At 34.4% G+C, this 16,289-nt stretch overlaps 1 protein-coding gene across 2 annotated transcripts in view; it reads left to right on the top strand.

Moving 5' to 3' along the window:
• The first annotated feature begins 1,203 nt into the window (after positions 1-1,203).
• Positions 1,204-16,289, top strand: part of LOC124082304 (sulfotransferase 1B1) — a 38,679-nt gene continuing 23,593 nt past the window's right edge. For both annotated transcript variants that reach the window (XR_009225333.1, XM_058574055.1), the window contains exons 1-6: positions 1,204-1,411; positions 3,689-3,879; positions 4,145-4,273; positions 7,602-7,699; positions 15,250-15,376; positions 16,048-16,142. Coding sequence is in view for 1 of the 2 variants with exons in the window: in XM_058574055.1 (XP_058430038.1) it covers positions 3,732-3,879; positions 4,145-4,273; positions 7,602-7,699; positions 15,250-15,376; positions 16,048-16,142 (597 nt within the window). In the remaining variant the exon portion in view is untranslated. The remainder of the gene's footprint in view (positions 1,412-3,688; positions 3,880-4,144; positions 4,274-7,601; positions 7,700-15,249; positions 15,377-16,047; positions 16,143-16,289) is intronic.

The following is a 16,289-nucleotide window of genomic DNA, read 5'->3' as shown; positions in this document are numbered from 1 at the left end:
TTTCAGTAGTAAAACAAGAATGGACTGATAGCAGCTTTCTCGATACCCCCTGAAAATTAATATTAGAATAATATAAGTCAATCCAGCTTGGATGTAACTAAAAAAAGCCACCTAAAACAATTTGATGAAAAAAATTTTTAAGATCATACACCACCACAAATTCGCCTTTATCAAATATTGATCACTGTGATGGATAAAGGTATGTTGATATTCCGCTGATGTGAATTTAAATTAGTACAGATTTCTCCAAGTATATTTCACTTGGTTTAATAATTTTGCTTTTAAAAATTATTCCAAATTAACAAATAATTTTTTATAATAATAGCAAAATTCAGCTTAAAATCAGTGTGTATATTACAATACATTATTTTTTGGTTATAAAAGAGTATGTAAAGAAATTTTGGAAAAAGTATTCTAAATATCCCCAAATAATTATGAATAAATTGGCAATGTCTTTTAAAAACAAAAAAACCCTTGAAATTTTTTTCTTAAGAATCTGTAAATAAAATTGCTGATATAAAAGACATTTCAGGGCTTTCTGACTTCCCTGTGCCTTACCTAAGTTTAATTACTTGGCAATGGCTTGGTGCTTGTCATTGTAGCTAAATCTATGTTGAATGCCATTAACCAAAGAATTCCTTTCAGCAACTGAATTAAAAGGAAACTTATAGGTACCTGAAGTAGTGGAAAACAAGAGTATATTTCTTGGCCCCAAATTTCCCCCCTTCACACACACTACTAGGTTCTACTTTACTCCTTCTCTGTTTATATGAGTCAGTTAACAAAAAAAAAAAAAAAAAAAAAAAAAAAAAAAAAGTTGAGAGGTTATGGAAATAATTAGGGTGACAAAGAGCACCATGGGATCTCTGTTTCTGTTCTCCAAATAAACAAATAAATATTCATCTTTAGTGTATATTCAGTACACTTGATCTCTCCAGCATATTGGAAACTCATGTTTCTTTTAGATGAAAACACAACGTACAGCACAAACACTTTTCATTATGATTGAAATTATTACAAGACACTCTTAGTAGTGAGGCAAAACATTTTGATCCACTGACCCTTCATGTGCTTTCCAGCTGAGTTTCTCTCAGACCCTTTGTATCCTGTGGGGGAATTCAAATCTAATCAAACTTGGCCTGAGCTGACTTCTAGTCACCACCCTCCTCCATTTCCTTTCCCAGGCTTCCTGGTTCTGCCAGCTGTGGAGACAGCAGGGCCCTGGTGTGGGGTGTCTGTGTGTGTGTGTGTGTGTGTGTGTGTAGTTCAAACTCTTCACATTGTAACTGCATGTGGAGTCGCTGACTGCTATCACTGACTGCTGTGTTGGATCTGTCCTTAGACTTGTTTATCTTTCTAGTGTTACGGCTGAAGTCTCCAGGGCCACCACTGACTCCAAGGACTCCTCACAGTAAGTACCACTGACTGAAAACAAAACTGAACAAGGAAATTAAATTGTAAGGTAAAATTTGCTTTTTAATCTGTTTTCTTAAAGATTCTGTCCTACATTTACAGAGCATTGTGCCCATTAGAACAATTTCTGTTTTTATCAGTTTCATAATTTGAACATCTTTCTCGTGATTCTTATTTTTTCCATGGGGTATTCAGTACTACTGTTTATGCTATGTAAAATCTCTCAAGCTTTCAATATTCACTTTTATTTTTTCTGGGTTCACTGGGATACTTCCGTAGTGTTGCCAGGATTGGGGATCTTCTTTTGACACTTCAAGGTACTTTCAGATAAAGAAATCCTATCCAAGTCCTCAATTTTCTTCTCCCATCTTCCCTTCACATACATGCACACATGTGTGAACACACGCATACACACAGACATACCATTTAAAGCACATTCCAGAATACAGAATATACTTTATTCTATGTTAATTTTGGGAGCTGGAATTGGATATGGATCTAATAGAGTTGAATTTTGTTAGAATTAAATGAGTGGAAATAAGTGTCTTTTTATAAAGAATTATTTATATTTAATGGCGATGATTCAGTTTCTTCTAAGAGCAGTATTGTTTTTCATTTTCTCTTTTAATCCATTAATCTTTAAGTCAATCTTAGACATTTTAATTTTCAGCCTATGGCTTAAGTTGAACAGGAAGACTTTATATGTCATATAGAATATATTTTACAACCACAAAAATTGCCTGCCACTTTCCTGTAGGTTTAAAATGTTTTTACAACATAATTTTTATATTTTAGTGAAAACCATCCTCCTGCACATCTGGTCAATGACACTAGTCATTTTAGGTTTTCCAGCCCCCTGCCCTCTGTGTGGCTCTTTCCCTATAATTCTGAACTCTTCATCAGCCACTGGTCAGGGCGAGCAATGCTAACTCATGTCTAATCCCCTGGAGCTTCCTGAATTGGCCACACGCACATCCCAGATGTGACTGGTATGTGTCACAACTGGCCTCCTCGCTGTGTTTTGTTACTCATTCCATCTTTCTCTGGCAACATTTTTCTAACATGAACAGCTTGAACTTTTAGTCAGAGAGGAATTGCTCTGTTGAAGAAAAATGCCATTACAAATTGTGAACACCCTTATTTGAATGAGATAGACTCGAGACAATGATAGACTCTGAGTTGGGCCCATAGTCTGTGCAGAATGATCAAGTTAACAGAACTAAAGTCCATTCATGGGTTGTCACCCTTTCTCTGTCTTTGAGCAAACACTCCAAAGCTCTGGTTATTTAGCTGTCTACAAAATGAAAGATTCATCTTCAGAGTGGATAAAAATTAGGGATAAAAAATGCATGTTGACAAAAATCAAGGCAATGTATTTTCTAGGAAATATTGAATTCATTGTGATAAACCATTTATACACACCCTACACTGTCAGAGAGTAAGTTAAAGGTGGTTTAAAGTCTCCTCTAAAGTTTTAAGAGAATAGAGATTATCTGAAGATCTTATTAAAATTTAAATTCTGGTTCTAGATTGGGACCTGGGACTCCACAGTTATAACAAACTCAGATGGGACCAATAGCACATGGTGCTTACATGTGGACTGTAGTGAATAATAATTGTTAATTAATGTGATAAATATAAAGCAACGGTACCAAATAAAAATGAAAAATTGAAGAAATAATGACAAAAATCACTCAAATTTAATAGAAACCATAAGCTCACAATTCCATGAAGCTCAGTATAGCTAAAGTTTATACTTGATTACACACACACACATACACACAAATAAACATATCAAGAAACACCATAATTCAGTTGTGCAAAACCAGTGATAAGGAAAACAATCTTAGAAGCAAATAGAGAAAACACATGCATTACCTACAGAGCAAAGGTAAGAATGATAATAGACTTTCTGAAAGGAAAAGTGAGGTACAACATACAAGCTAATGATCAGTAAGAGATTTGTTCTGCTCTAAATCCAGATTTTTAGTATATTTCTGTGAAATATGATTTTAATTGAAAATAAGATGTGTAGTTCTATATCTTTCCGAAGTTTCTGTTAAAGACCTTTGTTCTGCTTGTCACTGAGCCAGTTGCTGCTGTTGTAATTTGTGACCTTATGCTCACAAAAATGCTCTTTGTATTTAGATCTTTGTGTACTCAGTGTGTTAAAGGCCAATTTTATTTTCTGTTATATTGCATTTTCTCCAGGATGACATTTCTCACTCAGATTCTGATGTCTATTCTCTTAATTTCTCCATGATTTAACTGTTAGTAGGAAGTCTACTAAGTATATATATGTACTACTCAGGACAAAAATGATTTCCCCAAGTGATGTCCTGCGAAAAAATCTGAAGATGGTCCATGGCTGCCCCATGGTTTATGCTTTTGCACACAACTGGGAAAGGATTGAACAGTTCTGCAGCAGGCCAGATGACATTGTGATAGCCACTTACCCCAAATCAGGTGAGCTCTGCAGCCTGACTGATGCAGGTCTGACTTCAATTTTTGTTTTCTGGAATCAACTTCTCTATAAAATTATCATCCTAAGTAAAGTTAACATTCCTATCCATTAGTGCCACCATCTATTTCCAGTGTATTAAATGGACTTTGTCATATAGAAATGGAAACCAGGATTAAGTTTCTAATAAAATGTAGTAAGAGCACAAGCTTCTACTTTTACTCCCTGGAATTAAGTGCTGATTATAAAAATATTGCTTTTTCCTCACAGGTACCACTTGGATTAGTGAAATCTTGGACATGGTTCTAAATGATGGAGATGTTGAAAAATGTAAGCGAGATGTTGTTACTGCTAAAGTTCCCATGCTGGAAATGGCTGTTCCTGGAATGAGAATGTCAGGTAAATTTAAGTCACCTGGTGATTATAATTTTGTAATATTACAAAAATTATATGTATTATTATATCTGTAATGGCCCATTTCAAGAATCAAGTAGATTTGGTAGCAAGAAATGAAAGTTTGCAAGCCATATGATAAGTGAGGCATATAAAAAAACTTGTTTAGTCCATTTCATATCCAGGTATGATACCAAAGATGATATTATTTGATTGAAGTAAATAACTGAAAATTTGGTTAATAATATAAACAACATTTTTTATGTTTTATTGACTTTTATTGTGTAGAATTTGGCAGACTAGAGCAAAAACTCTAAATTTAAGACATTTCTATAATTACATCAATAAGCAAAGAAGTTCCATCCCTGTTTTAGGTAGAGAATTTATTATTCATAAAATTAATTTTTCATTTCAAAAATATTTATTGAGTATTTCTAAAGTACTTCATTTTGCTGTTAATCAGATACAAAATGAATATTAATTATATATTCTATTCCTGGGAAGCTTACAATAATACTGTGATATTTAAAAAGTCAATACATTAACAATATATCCATATTATTAGTCTTACAAAGTATCAGATGTTAGGAAATGGAAAGATAGGAGAGTTTCCTTTAGGTTAGATGTTAGGGGCAGCTACTGGGAATTAAGACTCAAAGCCATGCACACAGTCAGAAAAAGCACATTCCAGGAAGGTAAAGCCTTATGCATGAGGTCCTTGATGCAGAAAAGACTCTGGTGTAGGACACGGACTAAAACATGACCAACAAAAGAGGGGAAAGGGGCATGTAAAGCAAACAGAGATTAAGCAAAGACAAATTATGTAAGGCTTGTGATTCTTAATGCGTTATTCAATTTTATTCTAAACATAGTGCAAAAGACACAAAAGTGTTTTAAGCAAGGAAGAGCTTATAGAGCTTTGTTATTTTTATTATTTAAAATGTAATGATTCCACTGGCTGCTGAGGGGATGGAACTGAGGATTCAAGACAAGACATATGTTGTTCTTATCGTACTGATGAACTGTGTAAGAAATGTAAGGGAAATAAAAGAATCAAGGATGATTCCAAGAGTTTTATTTTGAAAAACCAAGTGGACTATGGAATCATTTACTATTATGGGAAATATTTGGAGAGGAATACATCTGGATGTAAGACTATTAATAATTCAACTTTGAAATGGTTGGTTTGAGATGACACTGGAAATTTTAAATGATGAATTAAAATTATAGTATTTGGAACTTGCTGAAATATATGCATTAGGGCACTCTCAGGATTATTGGGCATGGGAAGCCATGCTAATGCCCAGGGAAAGCCAGAGAAAAAACTTGAGAAGGGCAGAACTCTGTGAAAACCACCAAGATGTGGAGGCTTGGTACAGGGATAGGAGTTGTCAAAAGACAAGAAATAGTCATACCTAAGAGGCAATGAAAGAGCATGGTGTCCTACAGACATGAGAGAAAGGTAGCTGAAGGGAAGCTTGGCTCTCTCAAGTGCTGTTGGAAACCAGAGATAAGAAGATGGATGGTGGTAAACCTGCTTATGAATGTTAAGAGCAGAATCCAAATCCTCTCCCATAAATGACGTATCCCTCAGCAGACAGGCTGGACTGATTAATTCCATAGGCAAACAGAGATCACCTGGGAAGGTGTCAGTCCTTGGTGTGGTTGTCTGTAGGCTGAAGATAAACTGCTAAGGCTTGGAACTGAAGGATTATGCTGGGGAAGTAACCAAAATGATTTCCCAAGTGGGGTAAGACTTCAAATTCATAGGAAAGTATAAAATGAAACAGTGATTGAGTCAAATAATCTGAGACAAGTGATGAAGGGTCATTGGTATGAAGCAATGTTAGGATCTGAGGCAAGCTGGGTAGAGCTTCCAGAGAGGGAATAGTTGTTCCACCAGGAAATGAAGGTAAACTCTGGCCCACAGATTTACTCTGCATCCTGAATGGGGATACTTGTGATACTTCTTAACAATCATATTTATGGATATAAATGGCTCATTTAAAGAGACTCATATGGTGAAATGATGATACAACAGAGAAGGGAAAGCAATTGTTCAGGAACACTCAGGGAAGAACCTGGAAAAACAGATATTGGAAAAACTTCATAAAAGAAACAGATAAATTCATGGACATTCAGAAGTAGTGAATTATGGATATTACAATTTTTCATTTCTCTATGCTAAGGAAATTGACAATAGCTACCAGATTAGAAGTATAATAAAATCCCCAATTGAGGTTTTTTTTCCTTAATTTTTAACTTTATTTAATTAATTAATTTATTTTTATGTGGTGCTGAGGATCAAATCCGGGGCCTCTAGGCAAGTGCTCTGCCACTGAGCCACAACCCCAGCCCACTGGTTGAGTTTTATAGATCTATAATTAATTGGTTTTCCAATAAAATACAAGAAACTCAATTAAATTGAAAATTCAGAGAACTGACTATTATTGCATGGGAGATATTTATTCTAAAAAGTATCTTTTTTACCTGAAATTAAAATTTAACTAGGCATTTTGTTTCTGCCAATCCTATTTTTATTGATGTAAGAAGGTTCTTATTGATGCTAATCATGTGCTGTTCTCTCTGCTGTACTGGACATCACTTGGTGAAGGAAATAAGTATCTACCTACTTTGCTGGAGTCTTAATTGTATTGTGTATGTTCGGAGTGAGGATGGGAAGTGGGTATGGGAATAAATAGTAAACAAGGAAGTAAACAAACACAAATATGTGTCATATGGAACATTTGAAGAGTGTTATAATGATAACTGAGAGACTTAACATATATAATAAATTATTGCAAACAACAGAAACCATTATTATTTTCAATGGGTAAATTAGATACAGTTTTTTTGTGTGTAGAACTTCCTATGCAGAATGTGGCAAGATTATGTAGGATGAACAAGTAATTTACATGTTAGATTGAATATAAGTAATATTGTGTAAAACAATAAAAGGATGCATAGGACTTTAAGATTTACTGTATGAGAGACCTGAAGAAGGAGATATGATAAATCTTTAAATTACTAAAGGGGGAATTACAATTCCTCAATTTGAAGAAGGGGGAAATGAAACAGAGATATTTTAAAAATATCTCACAATGAATAAAAGATAGTCAGGATTTTAACACAGGAAGGATAGTCTCAAGTTATAAACTCTTAATTATTACACAATACTACCTCTTGGAATATAGAGAAATGCCTGTAATTGGCACAACATTTAGCTACATGATATGCTACTCAAAAGCCTCTTGAAAAATTGGCTGGGAAGATAAGGAAATGCAGGCTCCTTGGAGACTCTAATATTTCTAAATACCAAACTAAAATTCCCCAGGTATAGAACAATTAGAGAAGAATCCATCACCTCGTCTCATCAAGACACATCTACCAATTGACCTCCTTCCTAAGTCTTTCTGGGAGAACAATTGCAAGGTATTCTCTTGACTGCAAGCTGATTTTAGAGTGTGACCCTGTCTCTTTATCCATTCACATAGTCAGAAAATGGCCAGTTGTTTAATTGACTTGTGACCATGAGCACTGAGCTACATGAGGAATTGCTTCAATTAAAAAAAAAATTAGTGTAAGCTTTCATACCTAACATATCTAAATTTGGGTAGCAACATAATCCTAACCTCAAGACAGTGTTATTACTTTTATTCCTCTGCTGTCCCTAGATATTATGGTCGTCTACAAAAACTTAACATGAGAGTGCTAGTTCTTATTTGTATGGTAAAATTTTTCAGTGAACACTTATTTGTGTCTGCATATTTGCTTTGGGGTAAGTTTTAAATTTCAAATTCAATTCTTCAATAGCTATAGTGTTATTAAGATTATTAATTTCATTTTACCTGATTTTGCTAGTTTGTGAATGTGAGGTAATTTTCCAAGCTGTTGAATTTATGAATGAAAAATTATTCACATAATACATACCCACCTCATTCTTATAGTGGTTTTAGGATGTGTTATGATATCCACCATTTTGTTTTTGATCTTGGTTGTTTGTATCTTGTCTCTTTTAACTTTGTTGTTCTTGCTAGAAGTTTATCAATTTTATTAATTTAATTTTTAAAAATCCAGATTTTTGTTTCTATTACATTTTTACTTTTATTTTCATGGATTTGTGCTCTTATCTTTATTATTGCTCTCCTGCTTACTTTGAGTTTAATTACTCTTTTTTTCCTAATTTTTTAGGTAAGAATGTAGATTATTAATTTGGTGTCTTTCATTTATTTCTAGAGTAGAATTTAGTGTAATAATTTTCTTCTCAGAATTACTTTGGTTCCATTCAACAAATTTTGATATGTTTTACTTTAATTTTTATTCAATACTATGAATCTTTTTATTTCATTTGAAATTTATTCTTTTGCTGTAGGATTATTTCAAAGTATGTTGTTTAATTTCCAAGTGTTTAAGTATTTTCGTGTTGCCTTTTTGTTATTGCTTTCTAGCTTGATTCCATTTTCATCAAAGACCATACATTATATAATTTTATTCTGTAAAATATATTTTATCTTGGTCTAACTTTGTGAAAAATCCATGGACACTTGAGAAGAATGCATTTTTCCTTGTTAGTTGGGATGGTCTATAGATTTTGGTTAGACCCTGTTGTCTGATAATATTATTCAGTTCTTTATCCTTTCTTGTTTTCTACTGGTTGATGGTTCAGTCAGCTAGTGAGGGTGGACTATAAACACCAAAACTAAAACTTTTGACTTGTCTATTGCTGATTTTAGCTTTACCGGGTTTTGCTGCATGTATTTTGAAGCAATATTGTTTTGGGACAATAGGATTGCATTCTTTCCTTAGTGGGTTAATCCTTTTGTCATTATACAATGTCCTTTCTTGTCCCCAGTAATTTTTTGTACTGAATTTATTTTGTCTCATATTCATACAGTCACTCCTAGTTTTTACTAATGAATATTTGCCTTAGATTTCTTTTTCCATCCACTTTCAACTTATTGTCACTTTGAAGTTTCTTGTAAACATCATGTGATTTAATCCTGTTTTTTAAAATGTACTCCGCCATACTTACACCATTTACATTTAAAACGCTTATTTTTTTGGTATATAATTTATGTATATTTTTATTTTCTAATTCATTATTTATTTATTTATTGCTTAAGACAATACAATGATCATGACATATCATACATTTGATTCAAATAGGGTATGTACAGATTGCAGGATCACATTGGTTATACATCCATGTGTATACATACAGCAATCCTAGTGTCAGTTGTATTCTGCTGCCCTCCCTATCCCTGCCTCCCCTCCTTATTGAGATTTTAAAACTGAAATCCATCATGTTTTTTCCTCTGCGTTTTGTTGTTTGTCATACCATTGTTTCTATTTTTTTTTCATTTCTTTGTTTACCAGAACCATTTACCAGAATTATTTTAAAAAGAGTTTCATATTGACTTGTTTATAATGTTTTTGAGTTTTTTTGTTATTGTTTTTGTTTTTAGATATATTTTTTCTTAGTGACTGCTCTAGATATCACTAAAATATATAAATATATATATAACTTATCACAGACTATTGTGATAAGTTGTCAATATTTTTCTCCTTCAAAGAAAATATAGATATCTTCAATTTTATTTCCTCCCCATATGTTAAACATAATGGTCTAAAGTGTTTCCTGGACATGAATAAAGTGCCTCATCACATGCTGGTGCAACTTTGCTTCAATTATAAAATATAAAGAAGAAACTCACTAAGTCAAAGATATTCCTTTATGTTACCTCTCTTTTACCCATTTTCTTGCTCTTTTTCTTTTTGAAGATTTAATTCTTCTATGATTATTTCCTTTTTTTCTCCAGAGGTTCCATCAGCCATTTCTTAAGATAGATCTGCAAGTAGTAGTTTTTTTCCCCCTTTTATTTGAGAATATCTTTATTTCCCTTCCTGCCTAAAGTACAGTTTTAACTGCATATAGATTTGGAGTTGACAATATTTTGCTTTCTGTACTTGAAAAGTATTATGCCACTTCTTTGGCTTCCATGATTTTTGGTTGATAAACTCATTGCCATTCAAATCAATGGTGTTTAGTATGCAGTGTTGCATCTCGCCGGCTGGTTTTTAAGATTTTTATTTGTCCTTATATTTCAGAAGTTTATTTACAAATTTGTCTTGGTCTTATTGTGGGCTGATTGCTCAGAAAACACTCTCATTTAGAATTTTGTCCAAATTAGAGTCTTTTATGTAGCCAGATGGGACTGCTCCCTGCAGGACCCAAATTGTCTCTGCAAGGAACTGCATCAGGTCCCAGTTCTGTGGGGTTTATAAGGGGAAAAAAACATACCCTAGGAAATGTAGGTGCAGTCAAGCAAGCAGGATACAAGGGCGGAGACAGCAGTTAGCAGAGCAAAACAGACAACACATCCTGGGTTTGAGCACATTTGTGGGCATATGAAGTACAGAAAAACAATTTTTAACATCTTAGAAACAGTTTAACATTATTTATTCTATAACACTTATTACATAATCCTATCGTCCTACTTATTAATTAATATTTCATAACCTATAATCTATAACTTATAATCTGTAATCTATATTGATTAAGCTCAGACCATAACAGTCTGACTTTATTTGGGTTTCTCCTTTTTGAAGTTCTTTTGGCTTTTTGGATCTGTAGATTTATTTTTTTAAATATGCATGAGTGTTAGCATTTTGTTTCTGTGATCAAAATACCTGACAAGAGAAACCTAGAAGAAGAAAAGTTTATTTTAGGCTCATGGTTTCAGAAGTTTGGTCCTTGGTGGACTGACTCTAGTACTTTGGGCCCAAGGAGAGAAGTAGAACTTCATGGAGGAAAGGCATGGTGGAGGAACCCTGCTCTGTTCATGGTGGCCGAGAGAGAGAGAGAGAGAGAGAGAGAGAGAGAGAGAGAGAGAGAGAGAGAGAGAGAGGAAAACCATAGAGAAATCGAACCCTTCCAACTCATACTCCCAGTGACCCACTTCTTTCAACTATGCCCCACCTATCTACAGTTACCACCCAGTTAGTCCATTCAAAGTAAGATTCATTTCAGCTCTCACAAGCCAATCATTTTACCTCTGGGTATTTCTGCATTAACACAGGAGCTTTTGGGGGACCCCTCATATACAAACCATAATAATATGGATGGTTTTATTAATTAATTCTCCAAATCATTGTTCAGAAACTTTTTTTATTCTTTCTCCTATCATTCTAGTATTCTGAATATAGGATCATGAAATCTTTTGTTATTGTCTCACAGATCCCCAAGGTACTTTTTCATTTCTGTTTAGTCTTTTTTCTCTCTGTCTCATACATCTGGTAAATTCTATTGATATATCTTCAGGCATGCTGATTTTATTCTCTATTACAGCTATAGTACTATTAAGTCCATTTATTAAGCTTTTTATTTCAGTTATTGTATATTTTAGATCTATAATTCCCATGTATATAAAACTTTTCATGTATAAAATGATTCTTTCTTATGTTTTTATTTGTTTCAAGAAAAATTGTAATTGAATCTTGAAGCTTCTTTATGAAGTTGTTTTAGAATATTGGCCAGATAAGTCAAAATTTAATACATATTAGTATTGGTGTCTTAATACATATTAGTATTGGTGTCTTTTGTCTTTTCACATTTAAATTATTATTTTCCTAGTTTGGGGTAAGACAAATGATTTTTATTTGGATCCTATATATTTTCATTATGTTTTGGGGATTATTTTAGTAGTTATTTATCCGGTTGAGGTTTAGCATATAAATTTTTACTGTATTTTGGGAACTTTGTTCCTATAGGAGTTTATTTTCACGAGTCCCTGCAATGTTTTTCTTGTGTTGACATTCTGGGTTTGTTGGTGATCTTGCTTTGTCCCTGCTCATGCTATATGCAGAGGCATATGGTACCCCCTTGGACCTGCTAGTGCTGACTGACTTTTTGAAAGGAGGACAGAACCTTCATGGCTGGGTCTCCTTGTGCCACCTGGTGGAGGGCATGCAGAAACAGAGCTCTGCTGTTGTTTCTGCTGTGGTACATGGAACTACCCATGAGGGCCCCAGCTGTGGAACAGAAGCTATGAAAGCCCAGGGTGTCACTGCCATTACTGGCAGTAGGTCAAGTCATGTAGATGGGCCCCAGGTGTAGAATAGAGTTTGGGATTTTCCTGTATGTCTCTTTTGGGCTTATATTTCCTGATCCTTTGTCTAGGATCAGGTTTTTCTGGATATTGTTTTATTTGGTTTATGATTGCTAATAGTTCCAGGTCACAAACCTCCTTGTTGCCCAATTCACAGCATACAAGAGATTAAAAACAAAACAAAACAAAAAAAAACCACAGAGGGAGCTTACTATATTGATGTCCTCAAGTTAGGAGGTGACTATTTGGTATAGTTTCAGTGTTCCTATATCACTGTCTGTTGAAAAATTTCTAGGGTTTTAGTGATCTTTAGAGGAGAAAAGCAAGGGCAAGTGGATCTGTGTCTTCCAGTTTCTAAACTGATACCCCTATAAACTGAATTTAATGCCTGTCCTTGCTCTCCACTGCAGTCATCTTTTTCAACTGTCATGTGCTTCCAGGTACTTAAGTGGTAGAGTTTAGGGCCCCAAAGTCTCACAATTTGTTATTTTCAAATTGGTTGGTATTCTTTGTGCTCCCTAAAGATGTCATGGTTTCTTTGTAGACCACAGAGTTAAGGGAGCCAGAAACTAACAAGGTTTTTCCAAAGCATACAGATGTCTCAGGTTCTCATTTCATACAAGCATTGCCCTACTAGAAAAAATCAATTAAACTGATTCTATATATTTTTTTAATTTTTTATTGTGGGTTGTTCAAAACATTACAAATTTCTTGACATATCATATTCCACACTTTGATTCAAGTGGGTTATGAACTCCCACCTTCACCCCATACACAGATTGCAGAATCACATCAGTTACACATCCATTGATTTACAAATTGCCATACTAGTGTCTGTTGTGCTCCGCTGCCTTTCCCATCCTCCACCATCCCCCCTCCCCACCTCTCCTCTCCCCTCCCCTCCTCTCTCTCTACCCCCTCCACTGTATAACCCTGAGGGTCTCCTTCCATTACCGTGCAATTTCCCTTCTCTCTCCCTTTCCCTCCCACCTCTCATCCCTGTTAAATGTTAATCTTCTTCTCCTGCTCTTCGTCCCTACTCTGTTCTTAGTTACTTTCCTTATATCAAAGAAGACATTTGGCATTTGTTTTTTAGGGATTGGCTAGCTTCACTTAGCATAATCTGCTCTAATGCCATCCATTTCCCTGTAAATTCTATGATTTTGTCATTTTTTAATGCAGAGTAATACTCCATTGTGTATAAATGCCACATTTTTTTTATCCATTCATCTATTGAAGGGCATCTAGGTTGGTTCCACAGTCTTGCTATTGTGAACTGTGCTGCTATGAACATCGATGTAGCAGTGTCCCTGTAGCATGCTCTTTTTAGGTCTTTAGGGAATAGACCAAGAAGGGGAATAGCTGGGTCAAATGGTGGCTCCATTCCCAGCTTTCCAAGAAATCTCCATACTGCTTTCCAAATTGGCAGCACCTAGGGATAACAGGAACATACCTCAATATTGTAAAAGCAATCTATGCTAAGCCTCAGGCTAGCATCATTCTGAATGGAGAAAAACTGAAGGCATTCCCTCTAAAATCTGGAACAAGACAGGGATGCCCTCTCTCTCCACTTCTCTTCAACATAGTTCTCGAAACACTGGCCAGAGCAATTAGACAGACGAAAGAAATTAAAGGCATCAAAATAGGAAAAGAAGAACTTAAATTATCACTATTTGCAGATGATATGATTCTATACCTAGCAGACCCAAAAGGGTCTACAGAGAAACTATTAGAGCTAATAAATGAATTCAGCAAAGTGGCAGGATATAAAATCAACACGCATAAATCAAAGGCATTCCTGTATATCAGTGACAAATCCTCTGAAATGGAAATGAGGACAACCACTCCATTCACAATATCTTCAAAAAAAATAAAATACAATGCTAAGCAAGAAGTGTGAATCAGGCGGTATAGCGATACCAGACTTCCAACTATACTACAGAGCAATAGTAACAAAAACAGCATGGTACTGGTACCAAAACAGGCGGGTGGACCAATGGTACAGAATAGAGGACACAGAAACCAATCCACAAAACTACAACTATCTTATATTTGATAAAGGGGCTAAAAGCATGCAATGGAGGAAGAATAGCATCTTCAACAAATGGTGCTGGGAAAACTGGAAATCCATATGCAACAAAATGAAACTGAATCCCTTTCTCTCGCCATGCACAAAAGTGAATTCAAAATGGATCAAGGAGCTTGATATCAAATCAGAGACGTGCCGTCTGATAGAAGAAAAAGTTGGCTACGATCTACATACTGTGGGGTCGGGCTCCAAATTCCTCAATAGGACACCCATAGCACAAAATTTAATAACTAGAATCAACAAATGGGACTTACTCAAACTAAAAAGTTTTTTCTCAGCAAAAGAAACAATAAGAGAGGTAAATAGGGAGCCTACACCCTGGGAACAAATCTTTACTCCTCACACTTCAGATAGAGCCCTAATATCCAGAGTATACAAAGAACTCCAAAAATTAGACAATAAGAGAACAAACAACCCAATTAACAAATGGGCCAAGGACCTGAACAGACACTTCTCAGAGGAGGACATACAGTCAATCAACAAGTACATGAAAAAATGCTCACCATCTCTAGCTGTCAGAGAAATGCAAATCAAAACCACCCTAAGATACCATCTCACTCCAGTAAGATTGGCAGCCATTATGAAGTCAAACAACAACAAGTGCTGGCGAGGATGTGGGGAAAAGGGTACACTGATTCTATATTTGAGGTGTTGATGAAGAAACATTGTGGTCCCATAGTTTCTAGGAGAAAACCTACTCTGCCATTTTAATTACCTATAGTTTTTAAATTTTATTCTTGGTAAAAATACCTTCCATTTCATTTTCTTTTTCCTTCCTCCTGAAGATGATTTATCTTGCTCGAAATGCCAAGGATGTTGCAGTATCATTTTACCATTTTGACTTAATGAATAATTTTCAACCTTTTCCTGGAACATGGGAAGAATATCTGGAGAAATTTATGACTGGAGATGGTAAGTAGGCCTTAGCTTATAATTTATAATTTTTTTAAATTTTAAACAATACTATTAACCATTACTGTTAATGTAATGACTTTTTCATTCAAAAAAATTTTTTTTCAAGTCAGTACATTCAAATCCAGGAGAAATGCATTCAAATTTTATTTTATAAAATTAAATGAAATATATCTAACATTTTACTCTGACATTCAATTTGTAAACCTGATATGAATCATTGGTATAATGAAAGTATTTTAGAATCCTTTCTCAGTTGCTAGAAATCCATTCTCATTCTCTGCTCACAATAAATATTGTTTAACTTGCCCAAATCACTAGTTAGATCTGTTTTAAGTTTTAAGTTTAAGCTTGAATTGTATTTATAATAGTCAGATATATGTTGTGAACAATGTGTATAAAAATAGTTTCCTTCCTTGTGAGGTCGAGTGTAATTTATTAGCAGTCATTGTATTTTTATTTGAAATGTTTCCTTTGTATTTCACATTTAAAAAATTTAATTGCTTATACATGTAAAAATATCTAATTTTACCTTTTAAAAAATGATTTTATATTCTCAGTTCCAGTGATCACCAAATTCCACAAAATGTCTTTACGATTTAACTTATTGTTCAGGAAAAATTGATTTAATAAATGCTTATGGAAATAGACTTTTTTCCCCCTGGTTTTAGTGGCCTATGGTTCATGGTTTAATCATGTGAAGGGCTGGTGGAAGAAAAAGGAAGAACATCCAATACTTTTCTTGTACTATGAAGATATGAAAGAGGTAAAAGTGGTGGATATTTATTCTGGATAACATCCCTGCCCTGTTTAGGATATAAAGATTAATGTTTACTTTTAAAATTAATCTATCAAGTCCAAAATAATATCATTGCTTTTCTATCTCCTATATCTTCTTATCCATCTTTATTCC

This window comes from Marmota monax, unplaced genomic scaffold (genome assembly GCF_021218885.2).
Source record: "Marmota monax isolate L192 unplaced genomic scaffold, Marmota_monax_Labrador192_F-V1.1 WCK01_AAM20220418_F8-fsc00132, whole genome shotgun sequence".
Classification (NCBI taxonomy): Eukaryota; Metazoa; Chordata; class Mammalia; order Rodentia; family Sciuridae; genus Marmota; species Marmota monax.
This window is presented reverse-complemented; position numbering and strand designations above follow the sequence as displayed.